Below are 17,265 nucleotides of genomic sequence, written 5' to 3' on the forward strand. Positions count from 1 at the left end.
TGTGGAAACCTTGTAACTTTTCTTTTAAAGCCATCGCAAGAAATACAGGATACAGCAGACAAGAGCTGACTCGGCTGTTGCCTTTCACAGAGCCTAGAGCTGGAGGGAGCTCATCCAGCATTGCTCCCCGTCCCCCACCAGCCAGGCTAGTCCTGCACGCCCCTGGAAGCAGGAAGGGCAGGCAGGGGCATAAGCCCATGATCTTTAGCTCAGAAGAAAGCTGGCAGAATATAGTGCTTATTTACTCAAGTCAGCTCTCACTGAAGATGAGTTTATGGAAGGTAATGACACCATTACAGCTCCATACAGAAAGACATTTCTAAGCTTTTTTTGAAAAAATAAAATCCCATAGACACTTCAAACTACAGGTATAATTTTTTTTCTTGAATCTTCCATTGGAACTTGAATTTAAAACACAGTTTAACTCATCAGAATGTGAAATCTCATGGCCACATTAATCGAGAACATCTGAAGCCAGGAGAAAGAAATAACTTCCAGTTATGTTGTCAGTGTTATGTGCATAACATTCTCACAGCTGTAGATCCATTGTACTCCACGTTATAAATAAGAAATTGCATGGTGACAGCTAAAATTCAAAAGCGTTAATGTTTTTCTTTGCAACTCTTTTTCTATTTTTTTCCTCTTTTTTTTTTTTTTTCCAACTTTTTTTTTTTTTTTTTTCTCTTTTTTTTTTTTTTTTTTTTTTTTTTTTCCCAGTCTTTTGAGGTTTCTCCGGTTTCCCTCCTAGTAGAAGTTACTTGAAGCAACATTATTGCTTACCCAACTGACATATTTATGGTAATTAAAAAATAGTAAATGCCAAGCAAATATGACTAATGTTGCTATTTGGCAAATAAGCCAGAAACGACTTCTATTGATTCTCAACCAGGCTGTCGTATTTGCGTTAACAAACATTTCTCCTTCTTCTGCTCATCTTGGTTATCCCAGTGTTTTAGGGAGAAGTCTGAAGGCAGCTCAAAGGACATGGCCAAACGCTGCCCCAGCCTCTTGTCACACACAGCAGCTGCCACCGAAGCCATCGAGTTGCACAGTGCAAATACAGCCGAGTCGGGCTCTGAGAACAAATACAAACGAGCTCTCTTGTATCTCTCTCGCATTCTAGGTTGTGGTCCCTTTCAACCATGAAAAACAGTTACAAATTGTTCCCAGAGCTAAACCACTTAACATCTTGGCACTTGGTTGTTTTTAACTTTGTAACAATAGGCACTGTTCACTCCTCTCAATCTCAGTTTTTTATTCTATAATAAAGCAGGAATACTGATGAAAGGCTAGTCACGGCTTCTCCCCGTGGTATCAGGGTGGTGGCATGTGATGATTCACATGGGGTGTGTTTGATCCAAGAAAGCCCAGCCTCTGCTTATTCTTCCTTTGTTCTGTCATCTAAGGTGGAAAGGCAGAGAGAGACGAGTTAGGATTTTTTTTCCTTTTTTTTTTTTTTCTTCTTTCCTTTTTACTATTATTTAGCAGTCACGGAGCAAGATACACATAAGCAAAACAACAGGGAGTGGAATTCTTTTCTTCAGCATTAAAAACTACAAGAGATGCCTTTGAAGTGGGAGATCTGTTTCCTGCAAAGTGTGGACATTTTATTCTCATTTGTACCTTACTCTTATTCAGTGGCAGGTCTGACAGTGTATTATTTGTGCTGCTGTCGTGTTGTGTAGCCCTGCAGAGGGTCAGCATTTGCACTTGGGGCTGTACAATCACAGAATTAAAAGAGGATCCCAGCTGCAGAGAGTTTAAATTTAAGCCAGGAGAGAAGAGGTTAGCCAAAGGAAAATGAAAGAAAAAGTGCATGAGGATGGTATAGGTAAGCACAATAAGCAACGGCCTCAGCACATCCAGCCTAAACCTTTGTTGAGTTTTTCACAGGGAAAAACAGTTTTAAGGAGGGATTTGAAAGTGTATAATTAGATAACTCTGTTGATGCCACTGAAGTGCTTCCCATAAAGAAAACACAAAGATGCTTTTCTGAAACCATAATGAGCAAACCGGAGGTGACCAGCATCTTTAGCAAAAAAGGAGCTGGCCTTTTGATCCTGAAGTGAGAGAAAACACATGAGGTGGTTTAGGCAGGAGCAGGGCTTTAAGGGAGGCCAGCAGCTTGTGCTCCATACAGAAGAGCTGTGGGAGGGGGCACGAAGACAAGGGTGACACAAGCAAAGCAACAGGCTCGGCGAATTGTTTTTGCAACAGCACCGTTGATACTCTTAGCGAGGGAAAAAAATCCCAATACCAGATTCAGAAAGGTTTTTTACTGATTCCCATCAGTAAACAGCTATTTCCAACCCTACATCTTTTTTATTGCTGGGTTATGCAGTGCCTACATATACAAAGCCCATCATCGCTTCTGCAGTTTTCCCTCTGTCCTCACACACTCACTGGGAGGATTTAATAACTAATTCCCCCTCAGCTTTTCTCCTTACCAGTTCTCTGCTGTTGCTAGTAAGAGTACAATTTCATTCCAAACCCGTATCAGTGTATCTACTCAGAAAGCCTACTGGAGGGAAAGATAAAAACTTTCTAACACAAAAGCCTCTCTTGTAACACTGTCCTGACTGTGACCTGATGAGAGCTAACGCATTCACTTACACGTGCTCACATTGCTACCCACTGCAGGGCACTTACCTGTTCCTTGAGCTCAGCAAGCTGACTTGAAAGCTGTTTTACAAGGCTCATGGTTGACTCCAGCCTCTCTTGCAGGTTCCTGATTTCATTTTGCTCACTGTCGCCTTCATTGCTAACCAGGGACATGGCTCTCATCCGAGGGAACCAGTCTAAATTCTTCTCCTACATAGGTATTAGAAAAATTAGTGATGTTAGCAGGGGCTTATGCAGTGCTACGAAGCTGAGAATAGAAAATGAAAACTCAGACTTCTGCTCAGTGGGTGACACACAGCAAGTGAGCTTAAGAAGTAGTAAATTCAGAAAGTATTTCACACATCATTTTTAATCTTGGTTCTCTCTGGCTACAAAGGCGGCACCAACTGCAAAATCTTGGTTCCCCACAGCTGCACCTGTATTGCAGCGTGGGCAGCGTTGGCACATTCATCCGTGGCTCGACCCCTGGGTCAGCTCTGCAGAGGCTTCTCTGGTACACCAGCACCAGGAAAGCCCGAGTGCTCCCTGTGCTTTGCTGTTAAGTGTATGCAGGGACACATTTCCCCACTGTCTCTTCAGCTTGGCTGGCCTCCATCTATTTTGTCTGTCCTTGCAGCAATGTCAGCGAGCCAACATCAGGAAAACAAGACAAGCCAGAGTCCTCTCCAGACTGGCCTGGAGCGTGCCTACTGCAAGAGCAGAGGGACCTTGGACTGAATTCAGCTGCCCACAACAGAGATTTGGGGTTCTGGGATCGGCTTAGGCTTCAGCGTACCATTCAGATTGTACACCTCAGGCAAATGCAAGCACAACCCCACGGCCAAGGGCTAACCTGCTAAGGACCAAGCACTGCATGGAATAGCACTGAACTGGGCGTTTCTCTGTTCATGGACTCAGGCTATGAATTTAGTAATGATAAAAATACTGTAAATAGATGCTATGAGTCAGGAAGGTGCTGCGTATCAGCATGAACCTGAATTGTCTCCATGGCTCGGGGGTACAGATATTTGTGTGCAAAGCATAACAGACAGAGGAGACCGGAGAGTGCAAGCCTAGGAGGAGTGGCAATCATGTGGCAAGCAACCTGATTTGCCTTAAGGCACAAGACAAGGGAAACAGGTCCTGTAGCTGGCGATGCGTTACATCAATGCACTTCTGCCCTCCACCTTGTGGGGAGTGGGAGGATGTGGTTAGGTCATATGCATGGTGTTTTGCAACGGGCCTCTGTGGACACGTGCACTTGATAACTTTAGAAGAGAAACAGAATGAGTTGAAGTGTGTTTCTTCCAGGCTCCTACACTGTGAATGGTCCCACACAAATAGCACTCTATCAGAAAGAAAAGACGGAAAGAAAAGGAAGAAAGAAAAGGAGTCTAGCCCAGAAGTCCACCTACAAGCCTCCTGGCAGGCAACAGCTGTGCTACTTATGTTGTTCAGGCTTGGTATCTGTAGTCTCAGACTTTGCTTCACCATGAAAATACAAAAGCCAGTGATGATTCTACGGTATTTACAGCTGGGCAGCCCAGGGCAGCTGTACGTGAGCAGGGTCCACACAGGCTGGCCTGGCAGAGCTGTGAGCCCAGGGATGTACCAAGTGAATATAGCTTCCAGAAAGAGTTGCTTTCAACTACATAGTGCTCTGCCCTGATCACCAAACCCTCCCCTCCTACTGCAACATGGTTTAGAAACAACCAAGCTAACCCTTCGTAAGCATGGAAGCACTTACAGTATACATGTTTTTCCACTGTTTGTGTTAGCCCCATAAAAAATTTAGCTTGCTTTCTTCTTTTTAACTCAAAACTTTTAATGAGTTTTTTGTCTGGCTGTGCAACCTCTGGTCCTGTTGCTAAACTGACAAGATGTTCAGGGAATAAGACCGTGCCCCTCCGTTGCATTTTGCAGCCCAGGGCTCAGTCAGCCGTGTGCACTGGCGGAATGAGGCCTCTTTCCTCGCTGCCCACTTTTTGAGCCTCGTGATCTCATTATGACAATTTACTGTGGTTACGCATGATGCCATTTTCAATGGGTCATAACTCATTCAAATCAAAACCTGTTTTCACCAGCTCTGCTGGTGATCTCAAAAGGAGCGCACGTGACCCTCCCTGCTGGATATCCCCAGCGGACACATGAAGCGGTAGACTCCTATTTCTGCTGCATGCATTTCTGCTTACAAGACCAGCATTCATTTTCCACGAGTACGCTCTGATATTCATTTTGAATTTATTTTGGCTAGGATCTAGCAGAGCATTCATCACGTGCCTAGCATTAAGCACAGGTGTACTCACTTGCACTAAGCTTAGTTTGTGCACAGTGCCTTTCTGGATCAATGCCTTTTTTTTTTTTTTTTTTTTTTTTGCAAAATGTTTGCCAGCAGATTTGTCTGCCACTACAGGCACAGAAAGTGAATTCAAAGGAGCTACAGTGAACAGAGCTGCACTTGTATCTGAATGTTTCCTGGAAAGCTCTGGTATCTGCACCCATTACAGCTTCTCTTGCTTGAAGCATCTGAAGACACCAAACACAAGGCTGCATGGCCACGGGAGCCAGCTGAGGGGCCAGGATCCCTTTCTGGCAAGGCTCACCATAACGCTCAAGTTTCTAAAGCCAAGCTGCATAGGGAGAGCAATCTAAGTCTCCATCATTGTGGTTCTTGTGTTTGCTGAGTACTGCTGCCAGGACTGTGAAATGCACTTTGCTAGTTTTATTTTCCATCTGCCAGTCTCTCGCTTCTCCAGGACGCAAGGCTGGGACCATCGACTGCCTTGGAAAGGTTTTTGTGGACTGCACTGCAGCATCCAGAGGAGCACCACACAAATCCGTGCGGCTGCCAGATGTCTTGGCTCAGTGGGCTTGCCCTCTTGAGGCTTCCAGTGTCACGTGCCTCCCTCCTCCTCAGCACAACATTAGCCTTCTTGGGAAGAGGGATGACCAGGAGCTGGTGAAGACAGGGGACAGAGCACACAGCACCTCACCTGCTGCCACATGATGCTGTGGTGCTGATGGTGGCTCTTCAGCTGGAACCACTCTGAACCACATGACAGCTCATCTCAGCCACCAAGAGCCCCAGAGTCACAGGAGCTCAATGACAGACTCCTCTCATTCAGCGTGTGCCCAGCTTTGCCTTTCCAGCAATGCTGTGATAATTTCTCCCAAGAAAGAAACTCAGTTGTGGTTTAGTTACAGACCAAAAAGATCTGGGCATTTTTTGCCAAAATGTTGTGGAAGATCAAGCAAGGAATTGATCCAAGTTCTAAGAGAAGCTGATGAGTTTGCATGGAATGGAGAACTCATGAAAAGACGCTACTGACTTCTATAGCTTTTCCTAGCAGCAGAGAGGCAACAGGTCAAACAGCTGACCACAGGTCTCTCACTTGATAGTCCCAAGTGCTGTGTTAGGTGCAGGCGGGAGTTTGCTTCTTGGTTCTCCACTGCATATACATCTAATGAAATCTAGTCCAGCTGTACATCTTTGTCATGCAAAGTATCAGAAAGATTCAAAATTCAGAGGGTCAGTAGAAAACACATTCCAGCTTGACAACCTGTCATTAAGTTAAAAATACTTATCTAGCTTTCACTGGTAGTTCCATTAGAGTGCACACAGTAGGTATATTCCCTTGCTGAACTGCATGCTTTTGCCGCTCATACAATCTTATTTTTTCATTGCATTATGAACTGCAGAACTTTATTAAAGGGCAGCATGAAAATTAGCTCTGGCACACAGCCCTATTTGCTGAGTCTGTACCACAAAGAAACAGCAATTGCTGGTGGGGACAAAAAACTTTCGATCACAAACCTGCCAGGATCCAGAAGGCAAATTGGACAAGGCTCCTCTGCTGAAAGTTTTAGTGATCTGTAAGTGTTCATGGGGGTACAGGCACTCTGTGACTGCTCAGCTATGGGAAAGCTATTTTTACTTCAAGGTAATTGCTTGACAGTTAACTGGAGGTAGTTAACACATTTGTACAAATCCAAACATTAGTTTTGGGACTTAAATGTTTATGAGCTAGGTCCAGGGTTCACCTTGATCAACTAACACATATAAAAGCTGTAACATGCCTCCTCTATGCTGCAGGTGCGCTCCTGCTTCACCATATTTGACTGGTGCAGTGATGGGATTTTTCAGGGTGTTATCTGTCATGCCTTAGCTATTGCTCTTAGAAATCCAATCATTTTGCACAGGATAGAGCTCACTCAGACGTTTTGAACCTCGCCTGGAACCTCGCGGCAATTTGGACAAAGGAGGTAGGCTGCTGGCAGGGAGCAGGGCAAACCTCTGCAAACAGCTGTCACAGGACTCAATCAACAGCCACCAGGTTAGTGTGAGGTGACATAACTCAGGCACAAATGAGCTCACAGAGGGTGGGGTATGTGGATGCGACACTTTAAAATGAAGTAGCTGCCTGGACACTGAATTAATTGTTAAAATGTACTGAAATCTTCTTTCTAAACAACCAGGGCTGAACACATTATATATTGTTGCTGTTATTTCATTCTTGCACATGCTAGCAGCTATTCACAGCCCAACCGCAGCAGCCCACCTATGGATCACAGCATCTTCACACTCCACATTCCCTCTACAAGCCTAATGTGTGCCTCGCAGAACTGTGTCCAGGGCAGAGAGTCAGCCAGACAGGAAGGCTGCAGGGACAGAAAGGAGCTGCAGCCTGCTCTCCATCAGTTCATCTGGGGGCAGGAAAAAAAAAAAAAAAGGAAAAAAGGCAGGTGGGGCTAGCCAAAAGGCTGCCGGCCAAAGAGACTGCACACGAGCAGAGCAGACATTTCGTGTGCCGATCCAGCACACTCGCTCCCTCTGTCCTCCGCCCTCGGCTGGCAGGAGTGCAGTGGGAATGACAGCTCACCTGGGGTGAACACCTCTCTGCAAGGTACTCTGGGCACACGTAGCTGCAAGGTGCCGATAGCAAGGGCACATGCCTGAGAAATCACAGGGCTTAGAGGATTTGCTGCTTGCGTTTTCTGAGAAACCTCACACCCTTCTTCTTGGAGAGGCACACTCAGAGCAAAAGTCTGTGTTTGCCTCCTGGAGTTTTCTATGCAACTTTCTCCTTCCCTTCTGTGGGCTTTCCAGGGGAAGGGCAGAGCTACAGGCTAAGTCCTCCCTTCGGTAAAACATTGCTGTTTTTCTGACTCTGCTAGCTTTGGTTGTGCATGGATGGAGAAAAGACTGAAGAAATTTGTTTAGAGTTTCTATACTTTGTACAAAGCCTCTCTCGAGCCATCCCTGTCCTGTTGGCACAGCCAACTGGCTTCAATCGAGCTCTCATGCTGAGCTGAATCCATGCCTCCGGAGTAATTGGCAGAAGGACATTTCTTTAGGAGGTGCTGGTTTCACAGGCTAGCAGCGAGATGGATCAGTTGCAACCAGCAGGAAAGACTGGGCTGAGCCTTTAAAAAATAGATTACTAGATAACAATGAGAGAAAAATAGGTCAAAGAGTAGGATGAGGGGGATGAAGTAGAGGAGGAAAGGCAGCCTAATGCATACTTTTTGCTGGTGCCACTGCCATGGGCTCAGAGTGCCACGCCACCATCAGCTGTACCAGACTTTAATTTCTCCAGCAGACTCTAATGCAATGACTCGTAGCCCTTTCTACCCTGTGACCCCTTGTTGCAACATGAAAACAAGCCATTTCAGGACTTCCCTCCTGTCTATTCAAAAAGAACAGCGGCGATGACTGCTCATGACTCCTCCTGGGCTGTGACCTCCCCAGCTGCGTGCACCAGAGCAGGAGACGGGCCTCCACATCCCCCAGCCCACTGTCCCCCTGTCTGACACAGATCTTGCTCCTTGGTGACTCAGCAAGGCAAGTGACACGGCCCGTGGGAGGGTTATTTGTTACCTAATAGTGAGGTTGAGAAAATGAGTATTCTTAAAGCCTTCTGAGCTCCTCAGCTAGACGGTCACAGCAAGGTGCAGGCGAGGAGCACAGACATCGCCCTGAAGATTTGCTACCAGCGCCTGGGTGTGCTGTGCTGGGTGGTTAGTGGTCTCCCACCATGCAACACATGGTCGTTGGCATGCAATGACCCTCCTACAGCTTTAGGGAGACTGTGGCCTCTCAAGTGCCCATTCGGGTGGTAAAACCCCCCTGCACCGGCATTGCAGAGATCCACCGCCGGTCACCCTGTGGCCCTCGTGCCCAGGGAGCACAGCACAGCTTTGTCCTCTGTGTCTCTGTCGTGCCCTGTTGAAGGCAAACAAACTCTTGGCATCGCTGCTCTGAGGCAGGCACCTCGTGTCCTTTCCAGCATGGGAACGAACAGGCTGTTTGCTCCCCTTTTTTGAGACAGCACCTTGAATAAATACTTTACTGACAGGTACAAACAGATCTATTTACTGAAAAACTATTCTCTATGTCTGAAATGTGAGTCTACCCATTCTCTGCCCAGATCTGTTGCCCATATAAGCAGAGAGTGATCAGTCCAAATGACCTTTTGAAAGCTATTCTTTTTCTGCCTAGGGTCAGAGTCTGGTCCTAAAAATCTGTAGTTATGTGGCTCCTATAGCCACCTTAAAAAGAGATTTTAAAGATTTAGACTATCTTGTGCTTTAGATGAGACAGGGCAATAACCACTTTGTGATTTAATCACAGACAATAATAATTTGGTTCAGTGCATGATTCAGCTAATCCACAATTTGATAAACGTTCATCCTAAACTACAAAACCAAATAGCTTTCTGCAAATCCTGTTTGACACTTTAATGTTAAGACTGTATTTGATAAACAATCTGCGCGGTACAAGCATATAGGGAGGGAAATTAAGAACTGTTATGCATCTATACACATCTACAACAGTAATTCGAAGAAAATAAAAATAAACCTTGGCAATTACAGATAAATCTTTATGCAACAAAAAAACTAATAGGCCTGTCTGGGTCTATACTTTAATGATACATGCTACACCTTACACAGCTCACAGAAAAATACAGAAATCTGTTTCACCTTAAAAGAAGGTTGGAACCGTAATGCAGACCTACCATCTGCTTTCGCAGCGTCATTGTTGCATTTACTTTCATTTTAACTTGGCTGAATGTTTTTGAGGGCTGCAACAGAATCTATCACTGTGATTCTGAATAACTGTGAGTTCTTCGAGACTGATATCCAGGCCAGTCAGTTATAAATGTCTCAGTGTTTCAGTATCAGAATATTGCCACAAAAATTATGGTGAGGAATGATAATAAACCTCAAATTGCCAAGATTCTTTGCTGATGCTGTATGTGGCAGTTTTGATACCCAGCTTGAAACTCTGTAAAGGACCCTGACTTTTCCGAGAACAAAAACCCCAAAATTTCCACTTATCAAACACACCTAAGGAACTTGGCATTTACCTCCAAGAGATGGAAGCAATCATGAAAATAATTTTTTACAGTCGAGACCATAAGTTTGAACATGATCTCGCACTATTGTTGTGGGCAAAACCATAAGCAAATGGTAAGCACATGAGTCACCAGCGTGCCCTTACAGTGAAAAAGGCCAACCGCATCCTGGGCTGCATCAGCAAGAGTGCAGCCAGCACGTGGAGGGAAGTGATCCTGCTTCGACCCTGAGCAGCTTTACCCTAGTAGGTAGAAAATAGAGATGGAACTAAACAGTTTTGTCACTGGTCCACTAAGACTGTGCCTTCCTGCTACCTTCCAGGTGGGAACCCAGGGGACCACAGCCAGCCATGGACTCACGAGAGCATGGTGCAACTTCGGTGTGCTTGGTGGACCTGAGCTTATATCCCACCCCAGCGCTGCTCTCCTTGAAGCTATGTTTGTTTCTCATGTCTTCCCTTCCCTGCGGCACATGTTCATTTCTCAACTGTTGATTTCTTCTGCTGTTTCAATTGCTCCCTACCACCTTACCTCTGTCATAACCCTGAGAATTGATATTCTCCTCTGCAAATCTTCAAGAATCCCAACACTACCATCTGAAGCTAGGATTTGGTGCCTAATATTTGTGCTCTTAAAATAGATATAATTATAGATTTGTGCAAAATGTGAGTTTATTTTTTCCACATTCCTATGTTTTCATGTTGTTAGTGGTTACGGGACATGCTTGAGGAAAAACACTTCAGATTATTCATTTAAAATAATTAAATTATTTCTGATATAATCCCTGGATCTTGTGCATAACGAAACAACATCTGGTACAGAGATTAGAAATAAATGTTCTTGGCTTTTTTTTTTCTTTTGTTAAACAGATGTTGTTGATACAAAACACAGAACTGTAAATCATAGCCCGCATGTGGACACAGACTGTCACTACTGAGCAGAAATTTACTGTGGCTAGATAGAGATTTGAAACAGCAATGAATCACTGGCTTAGTAACTTTATTCACGTGGGTATGGTTTCAATATTCTGACATTAAGTGCACATGTCCTTAAAATAAGAACATTTTAATGGCAGCATGGGAGGCTCTGGTTTAGTTCCAGCTGTCTCGGTGGGGAAAGCACAGCGTAATGCAATGGCAGCCTCTGCGCAGAGGCACCTGGCAGTTCTCCGTCCCTTCCCTCACCGCTCATTGTGGTGCTGCTATTGAATCCCACAAGCTCGGCTCCCCCAGTACCGAGAGTGGCCCCTCTTCGTGCTGCACCACATAGAGGAGCCCTGTCACAGGAGAGGGGCTGAGCTGCTCATCCAGCCCCACCACCGCCACCAAAATGCCTCCAGCTCTCTTCTTTCTCCTTCATCCTTCCCCCGCTGCCCCCTACATCATTTCAGCAAATTCACCGTCCATTTGCCAGACTGGCTCATGCCTAGCTGAATGGTAATGGTATTTCTGCTTCCTGTTGACTGTGTATAAAGTGAACAGAATTACAATGCTTCTCCCCTTGCCATTCCTACCTGCCCACTGCCACACTGCTTGCACTGGCATGCTGAAGCCCCCCTTCTGTTCTTTTAATATTTTCTTTTGCAAAACATGCTAACAGGCGTATTCCTGCTACTGAACTTAAAACAAAAGCCAACAGCACTAATCCCACTGCAATGTATAAACATAAGCTACAGCATCATGCCACTGCTGGGGACAGAGATGTTGTCTGCTCCTTACAGAGGAGCAACACCACAAATTTTGTCCTGTTTTTGGCAATTTTTGACCTGTTTTTGGCAATGGAGTGCTGGTTTGATCCAGTGGATCAGGGTGTCTGACTCCACGGTTAAACTCCAAACCATGATCTCTGCTATGTATGTTTTGCAGCACAGGATTCACGCACATAACTTGTTGAAATTTATGGGGGTTTTTTTTCATATTCAGCTTTAATTCTCTGGCCCTGTCACCTTGTATTTTGCAAGTACTGTCCGTTTCCTAGCTTTAGCTTCAATTTGGTGTAACAGAATCTTTGGGAAATACAAAGACTCAGCTGGAGACTCGTTTTTCAGAGGCTCAGGACTTGACCTTGTTCTCAGCTTTACACAGGCAGAGCATCGCTCATTGCAGCGCGATTGTTCTGGTTTAGGATACTGCCAGAGTTGAGGCATTTTGAATCCTGATCTGAATGTTCCTGCTTCGGGCCCATTTTGGCTCTGATGTATTTTGCACATGGTGCAGTATGAAAGGACAATTTAAAGAACAACATTTTCTTTTAACATTAATAAGAATCATTACCTATCACCAATGGGCCACACAGAACTGTTCTTTTAAGCAATAGCGTGATCATGCATATGCCATACACGTGCATAAATGCAAGTACTAGAGTATCCGTCAGGGGAGAGGAAAAAGATCTAGGTTTCTCTTTGAACTGTCTCTTGACAAAACAACACCAAGCAATGGCCAACTTTCAGCCTTACGAACCTGAATGCTGTCAACCTGGTCTCAAATCGCTTGCTCTGTTCAAAGGCTTGCCCATGGGTTTTGTACACTCCTCTGCACGGTGAGCACAACTCCTTGCCCGTGCAGACATGATGGCTGAGGAGAGGCCCGCTGGCAGGCCTGGCTGTGGCTGGATGAGAGGCAGATCCTACATGGTGCCACCTACCTACTGGGAAGCATGGAGCACTTCTATTCCTTTTGGGAAATAGGTGGAAACCAGCAAAACCAGGCCCTCAAGGTGAAATGTCTATTTGTTCAGGTTCATGTCTGCTATGCGCTGTTTTCAGAGGCTGCAGGCATAGATCAATAAAAGAAAAAACCACCATGGTACTTTGTGAACCTTTATCTGTCTATACTACATTTTCATTTAGCTCTCTTGCTCGCATTGCTAGGAAAATACTGAAACGGATCCTCTGTACAGATCCGCTTTTGCTTTTTCTTCGTTTTTTTCAGCCTAGCATTTAAATATGGTTTGCTCTATTCAATTAAAATGCATTTTCTCTTGAGAACAAGCAGATGATCAGTTTCACAAACCCGGAGTTACAATTTTCCTTCAGCAGCACCCAGCAAAATGAAAAACAGAGACAAAACATTTTAATCACATGCATATAAAATACACAGGGTTCATGAAATATGATTTAAAGTTGCCTGTTTGTTTTGGAGACTCTTTAAAGCTCCTACTACCCCAAACTCACAGAAGTGTAATGTGATTCCTGATCTATCAAATTTCATAGGATGGCTGTGGTGGGTTCCATTATATATAAATGGGATGCAGCCAATTTACAATCTCCAATAGATACTTTTGTCACAAAATGCCCTGTGAGGCAATTGTGTAAAGTACTTTATCAGCGATTGTTGTTGGTAATATTGCAAGATTTCATGATGTAAAAAATACATCAACGTCATTTAAATTGAACAAAACGGTTCCCCTTTTTTTTTCCTGTAGAGCATTTTTAACCATCTTCTCAACAAATTTGTTCAATAAATACTGTATGAAACAAACATTTTGCACTTTGTCCCACAGATACAATTTGCCAACCTGATTGATTTCTTTCTCTACAACTAATCTGATTTCTTTAGGCTATATATCTTCTCTTTTATTAAAGATGATGCAATCTTAGCTTTTTATCATACACACATCCACAGCACTAAAAAGAGAGAAGATTCCGTGAACTAGCCTTGCAACCAAATAGAAAAACCTGACACAAATCTCATAAAGCTGATCCCGAAAGATAAATGGCACAACAAGACCGAAGTTATACAAATTCAGAAACTTATCCATGAAAAGATAAATGGCACAACGAGACCAAAGTTATACAAATTCAGAAACTTATCCATGCAGACTAATGCTGGCTGATGGATTTTTCTTTCCATGACAGACACAGAAAAAAAGTAACTTCATCATAACACCTTGTAAAACAAGCTCACACTAATGTTAGACCCAACTCCCCCAAATCTTGCTGTATCTGAACTGTGAGAACTCATAAGCCGAACTACATTTTTTATAGCCTTTCACCATTTTACTTCTTGCAGAATCTCACCACTATGTTTTGAGTCCAACCAAAGTTATGCATGCTTCTTTACTTTTCTGGCAAGGCAACAATCTCAAACTCATCTCCCTCTTCTTTTACTAACTGCCCATATGTCTTTGGGCAAACCCACAGTCCTTCCTTTCCTCAGCATCTGCAGTTATCTGCCTTGGCTGTGGACAATTTTCGAGTCTCTCTCCCATTCAAGAAGCCAGAAGCTTAGTACCACTGTAATACAAAGAACAATAATTGTTTTCAAATGTTGCAATAATATTCTCAAACAGCATTGAAGTGTTTTGTGTTTGTTGCTTCTCCCACAGCGCAAAATCAAACGAATTCAGTTTACACGCTTTGGGATCTGCTCATCACATTGTTCCTCTGGGGCTGAACTTCTTATCACTATCCGGACCCCAGCTAAGGTCCAGTTTTCATTAGCAAAGCCATACACAGCCAGTCCCAGGAGAATGGAGGCTCTGTTACTGCCAGGATTTTAAGTGCAACAGTAGGTGCCTATCCAGTGCCTTGGAGAGCCTTTCCGTCATTTGAAATCACAGAATAAAGGTCTGCCCACACACAGATCCATCTTGGGCCACATGCTTCTTTAACAAAGGGATAAAAGATGGCTTTTGCAAACTGCCTGGAAAGTTAACAGCTCTAGTCTCTGGCAGGTCAAGGCGGGAGTGGATTCCAGCAGGGAACCGCAGCCCGTGTCCTGCCAGCAGTGCTGCTCGGCTTGAGGGCGCTCCAGCTGGAACACCTCCACTTTGTGTTCGTGGGGATGTGCAAGTTTCAAGGAACACAGCCTCACGTCCAGACTCCTCCTCGAGTTTTTAAGGCCAGCAGCAAACAAACAAACAGGAACCCAACTCGGCTCATTTATTTTAATTTGGAAATTGAATGAATTGAAGTTGGGAGGAGGACAAGGAAGCTGTGACTACACTGTATTATCAAGGCAGAACCCATCTTCATAGCAAAATCAGTCTTTGAAGCCTAAATATTAGTCAACAGACAGGTGGCCAAATCTTTCAAACACAGAGGAAATCATGCTCAGCTTAGAACTGAGCTACAATACCACAGGGTCCAAAAAGACTAGTGCTGGATAGTATCAAATCACTGATTCCAGACATCAGCAGAGAAAAAAAAGCTAAATCTCAATGAATATACTTCTGGAGAGTTTTAGGTTCCACTCTGTAACTTGCAATTACATTACAGCTTTGCATTCAGAAGTGATTTCAAAGGAAAGAAGAAAAAAGACAGGGTTGTGTTGGTGCTGGGACTTGTCCCTTTAGGGGTTAACAAGAACGTGAGGGGCTGAGCACAGAGGCAGCAGGGACAAGGGCACCATGCAATGGCATGGCTGTTCCCTCACCAAGTCAGCTAGGGGGGATGAAGGTTATCACCATACCCTTACTACACACAGTAAATTTGCCTGTGCTGCAGCACCTGCCGTTGATATCAATCTTTTTCCCACTCCAGCTAATGGCATCATTTCTAAGGAGGCAGGATCAGATCCATGGTTTCTCATTCAAGCAGTAACAGGAAAATTAATTTTGCCTGTCTGGAAAGAATGTATATAAACTTAAAGCCACTAAAACCTCAAGGTTTTAAAATGAGGTTATCAAATGAAGCTCACCTTTCCCTTTACCCATACCTCACACATCACCTAGCCAAGCAGGCCAAATAAGTTATTTATTGGGGACCAAAGAGTGAATTTCTGAAAGATGTAGAGCCCTTGAAGTAGAAAAGAAGATGCTCAGGTCTCTTGTAGAATAGGAGCTTTGTACAGAGGGCTGCAAAGTCCTCATGTGATGCTAACTTTTCATGCATTGAGCAACACACAAATGAGCAGAAAATCAGCTAATTAGGCACGTTACTGTAATTGCTTATTTTATGAAGTGGAGAGGGAAGTGTTCAGCACTTCTATAAGACAATAATGTAGAGGCAAAATTGTACAGAGAAGCAAAAATAGCAATGAACTACTGGCAGAAATTAATGTTATTTTTGAACCACAGGAAAAGCAACAGTAGAAAAATAATTCAATACCTAGCAGAAGGAAAAACAAGGCCTCAATATATTCTGTAAATGTAAAACTGGATAACTCTTGGATATATGAGAGGAGAGGGACTTCCCCCTCATATATCCAAGTAGTGGTTGAACCTGTGAGAAGCACAATTCCAGACCTATTTTGGCGACCCTGTATCACCATGCGCTAACTCTGATATCCTCTGTGAATTTGAGGCAGGCCTTGATGCAGAGAAAGGACATTCTCTGGGACCTGGTGCACCTAAACCAGAGCCCTGAACTCACGACAGGGCCTGTGTCCGTGTGGAAGGACAGAGAGAGCAGTGCTCTTGCTCGCTCTTCTACTTTAAGCACAACAAAGAAATGGGAGCAGTAAACCATCTACTTAGGCATATTTCTTTAATTGCTTATTTTATGAAAACCCGACTGCAGACAAAACCAACGTTGCTCTTCCTAGGAAATTAGCCTGTCAGAGAGATCTCAGATCTTACTTATCAGCCAGCTTTTGTGCTCTTGGTATCACTGTCATGCTAAGTAATTACTCATAATGTGACAGGCATCATATCAGTCTTTTAAAAGTAATTAAGAAAAAGTAGCATAGCTTAATGATATGTACATACATCTCATCCTTACAAGTTTTGCTTTGATAACATCTGTTAGTTTTTGGAGGAAGGCCAGTTTCAAAAAGTAAAATATATCACTCCTAACAATGGGAGCATTATTAGCTTTCCAAAAGTTATAAACTCCTCCATGCCTCATTCCAACAGAGCATTTTTGTGCACAAGTCCTGTAAGCATTTTCAAGTTTATGAGTTGCCAGATCAGAAACTTAAGTGTTGAACTAGAATTTATGATAATGAAGAAACCTTAAAAATACAGTTTATTTATAGTGAGCCAGTTTAAGAACCACAGATCACCATCAATGGCAGATTTAGCTGTAGCAGTTGAATGGGTCACCCCTATCAGCTGAGTGTCCTTTCTCCCTGCTGATATTATCCTACCTATAAAGACACACTAGAATCAGTAGTGTCTCCTCTCCTCAACCAGTGCAGTTCAGACTGGCATGACTTCAATTGCTGTCAATTTTCACATTAGTACTCTGGGCTGCAAACTGCAGAAGCTCAGGAGTGAACAAACACATTGCTTGTCCTCCCCCCTCTGCTATTGTTGTGGTTAATTGCAACAAAATGGTATAGTGGACATCTAGGGGAAGAAACTTCTTAAATTATCTAGGATGAATCACCAGAGTACATGTGAAAAACACTCGGAGTGTCTTTCTGAC

At 43.9% G+C, this 17,265-nt stretch overlaps 1 protein-coding gene across 1 annotated transcript in view; it reads right to left on the bottom strand.

The window, feature by feature from the left end:
- Positions 1–889: 889 nt before the first annotated feature.
- ITPR2 (inositol 1,4,5-trisphosphate receptor, type 2) overlaps positions 890–17,265 on the bottom strand; it is a gene marked incomplete at its 5' end in the record, with an annotated part of 66,450 nt that continues 50,074 nt past the window's right edge. The window contains 2 exon segments of the mRNA XM_010080295.1: positions 890–1,401; positions 2,650–2,811. Of these exon segments, the coding sequence (XP_010078597.1) occupies positions 1,315–1,401; positions 2,650–2,811 (249 nt within the window).

The sequence above is a fragment of the Pterocles gutturalis genome, unplaced genomic scaffold (assembly GCF_000699245.1).
Source record: "Pterocles gutturalis isolate BGI_N339 unplaced genomic scaffold, ASM69924v1 scaffold9689, whole genome shotgun sequence".
Lineage (NCBI taxonomy): Eukaryota > Metazoa > Chordata > Aves > Pterocliformes > Pteroclidae > Pterocles > Pterocles gutturalis.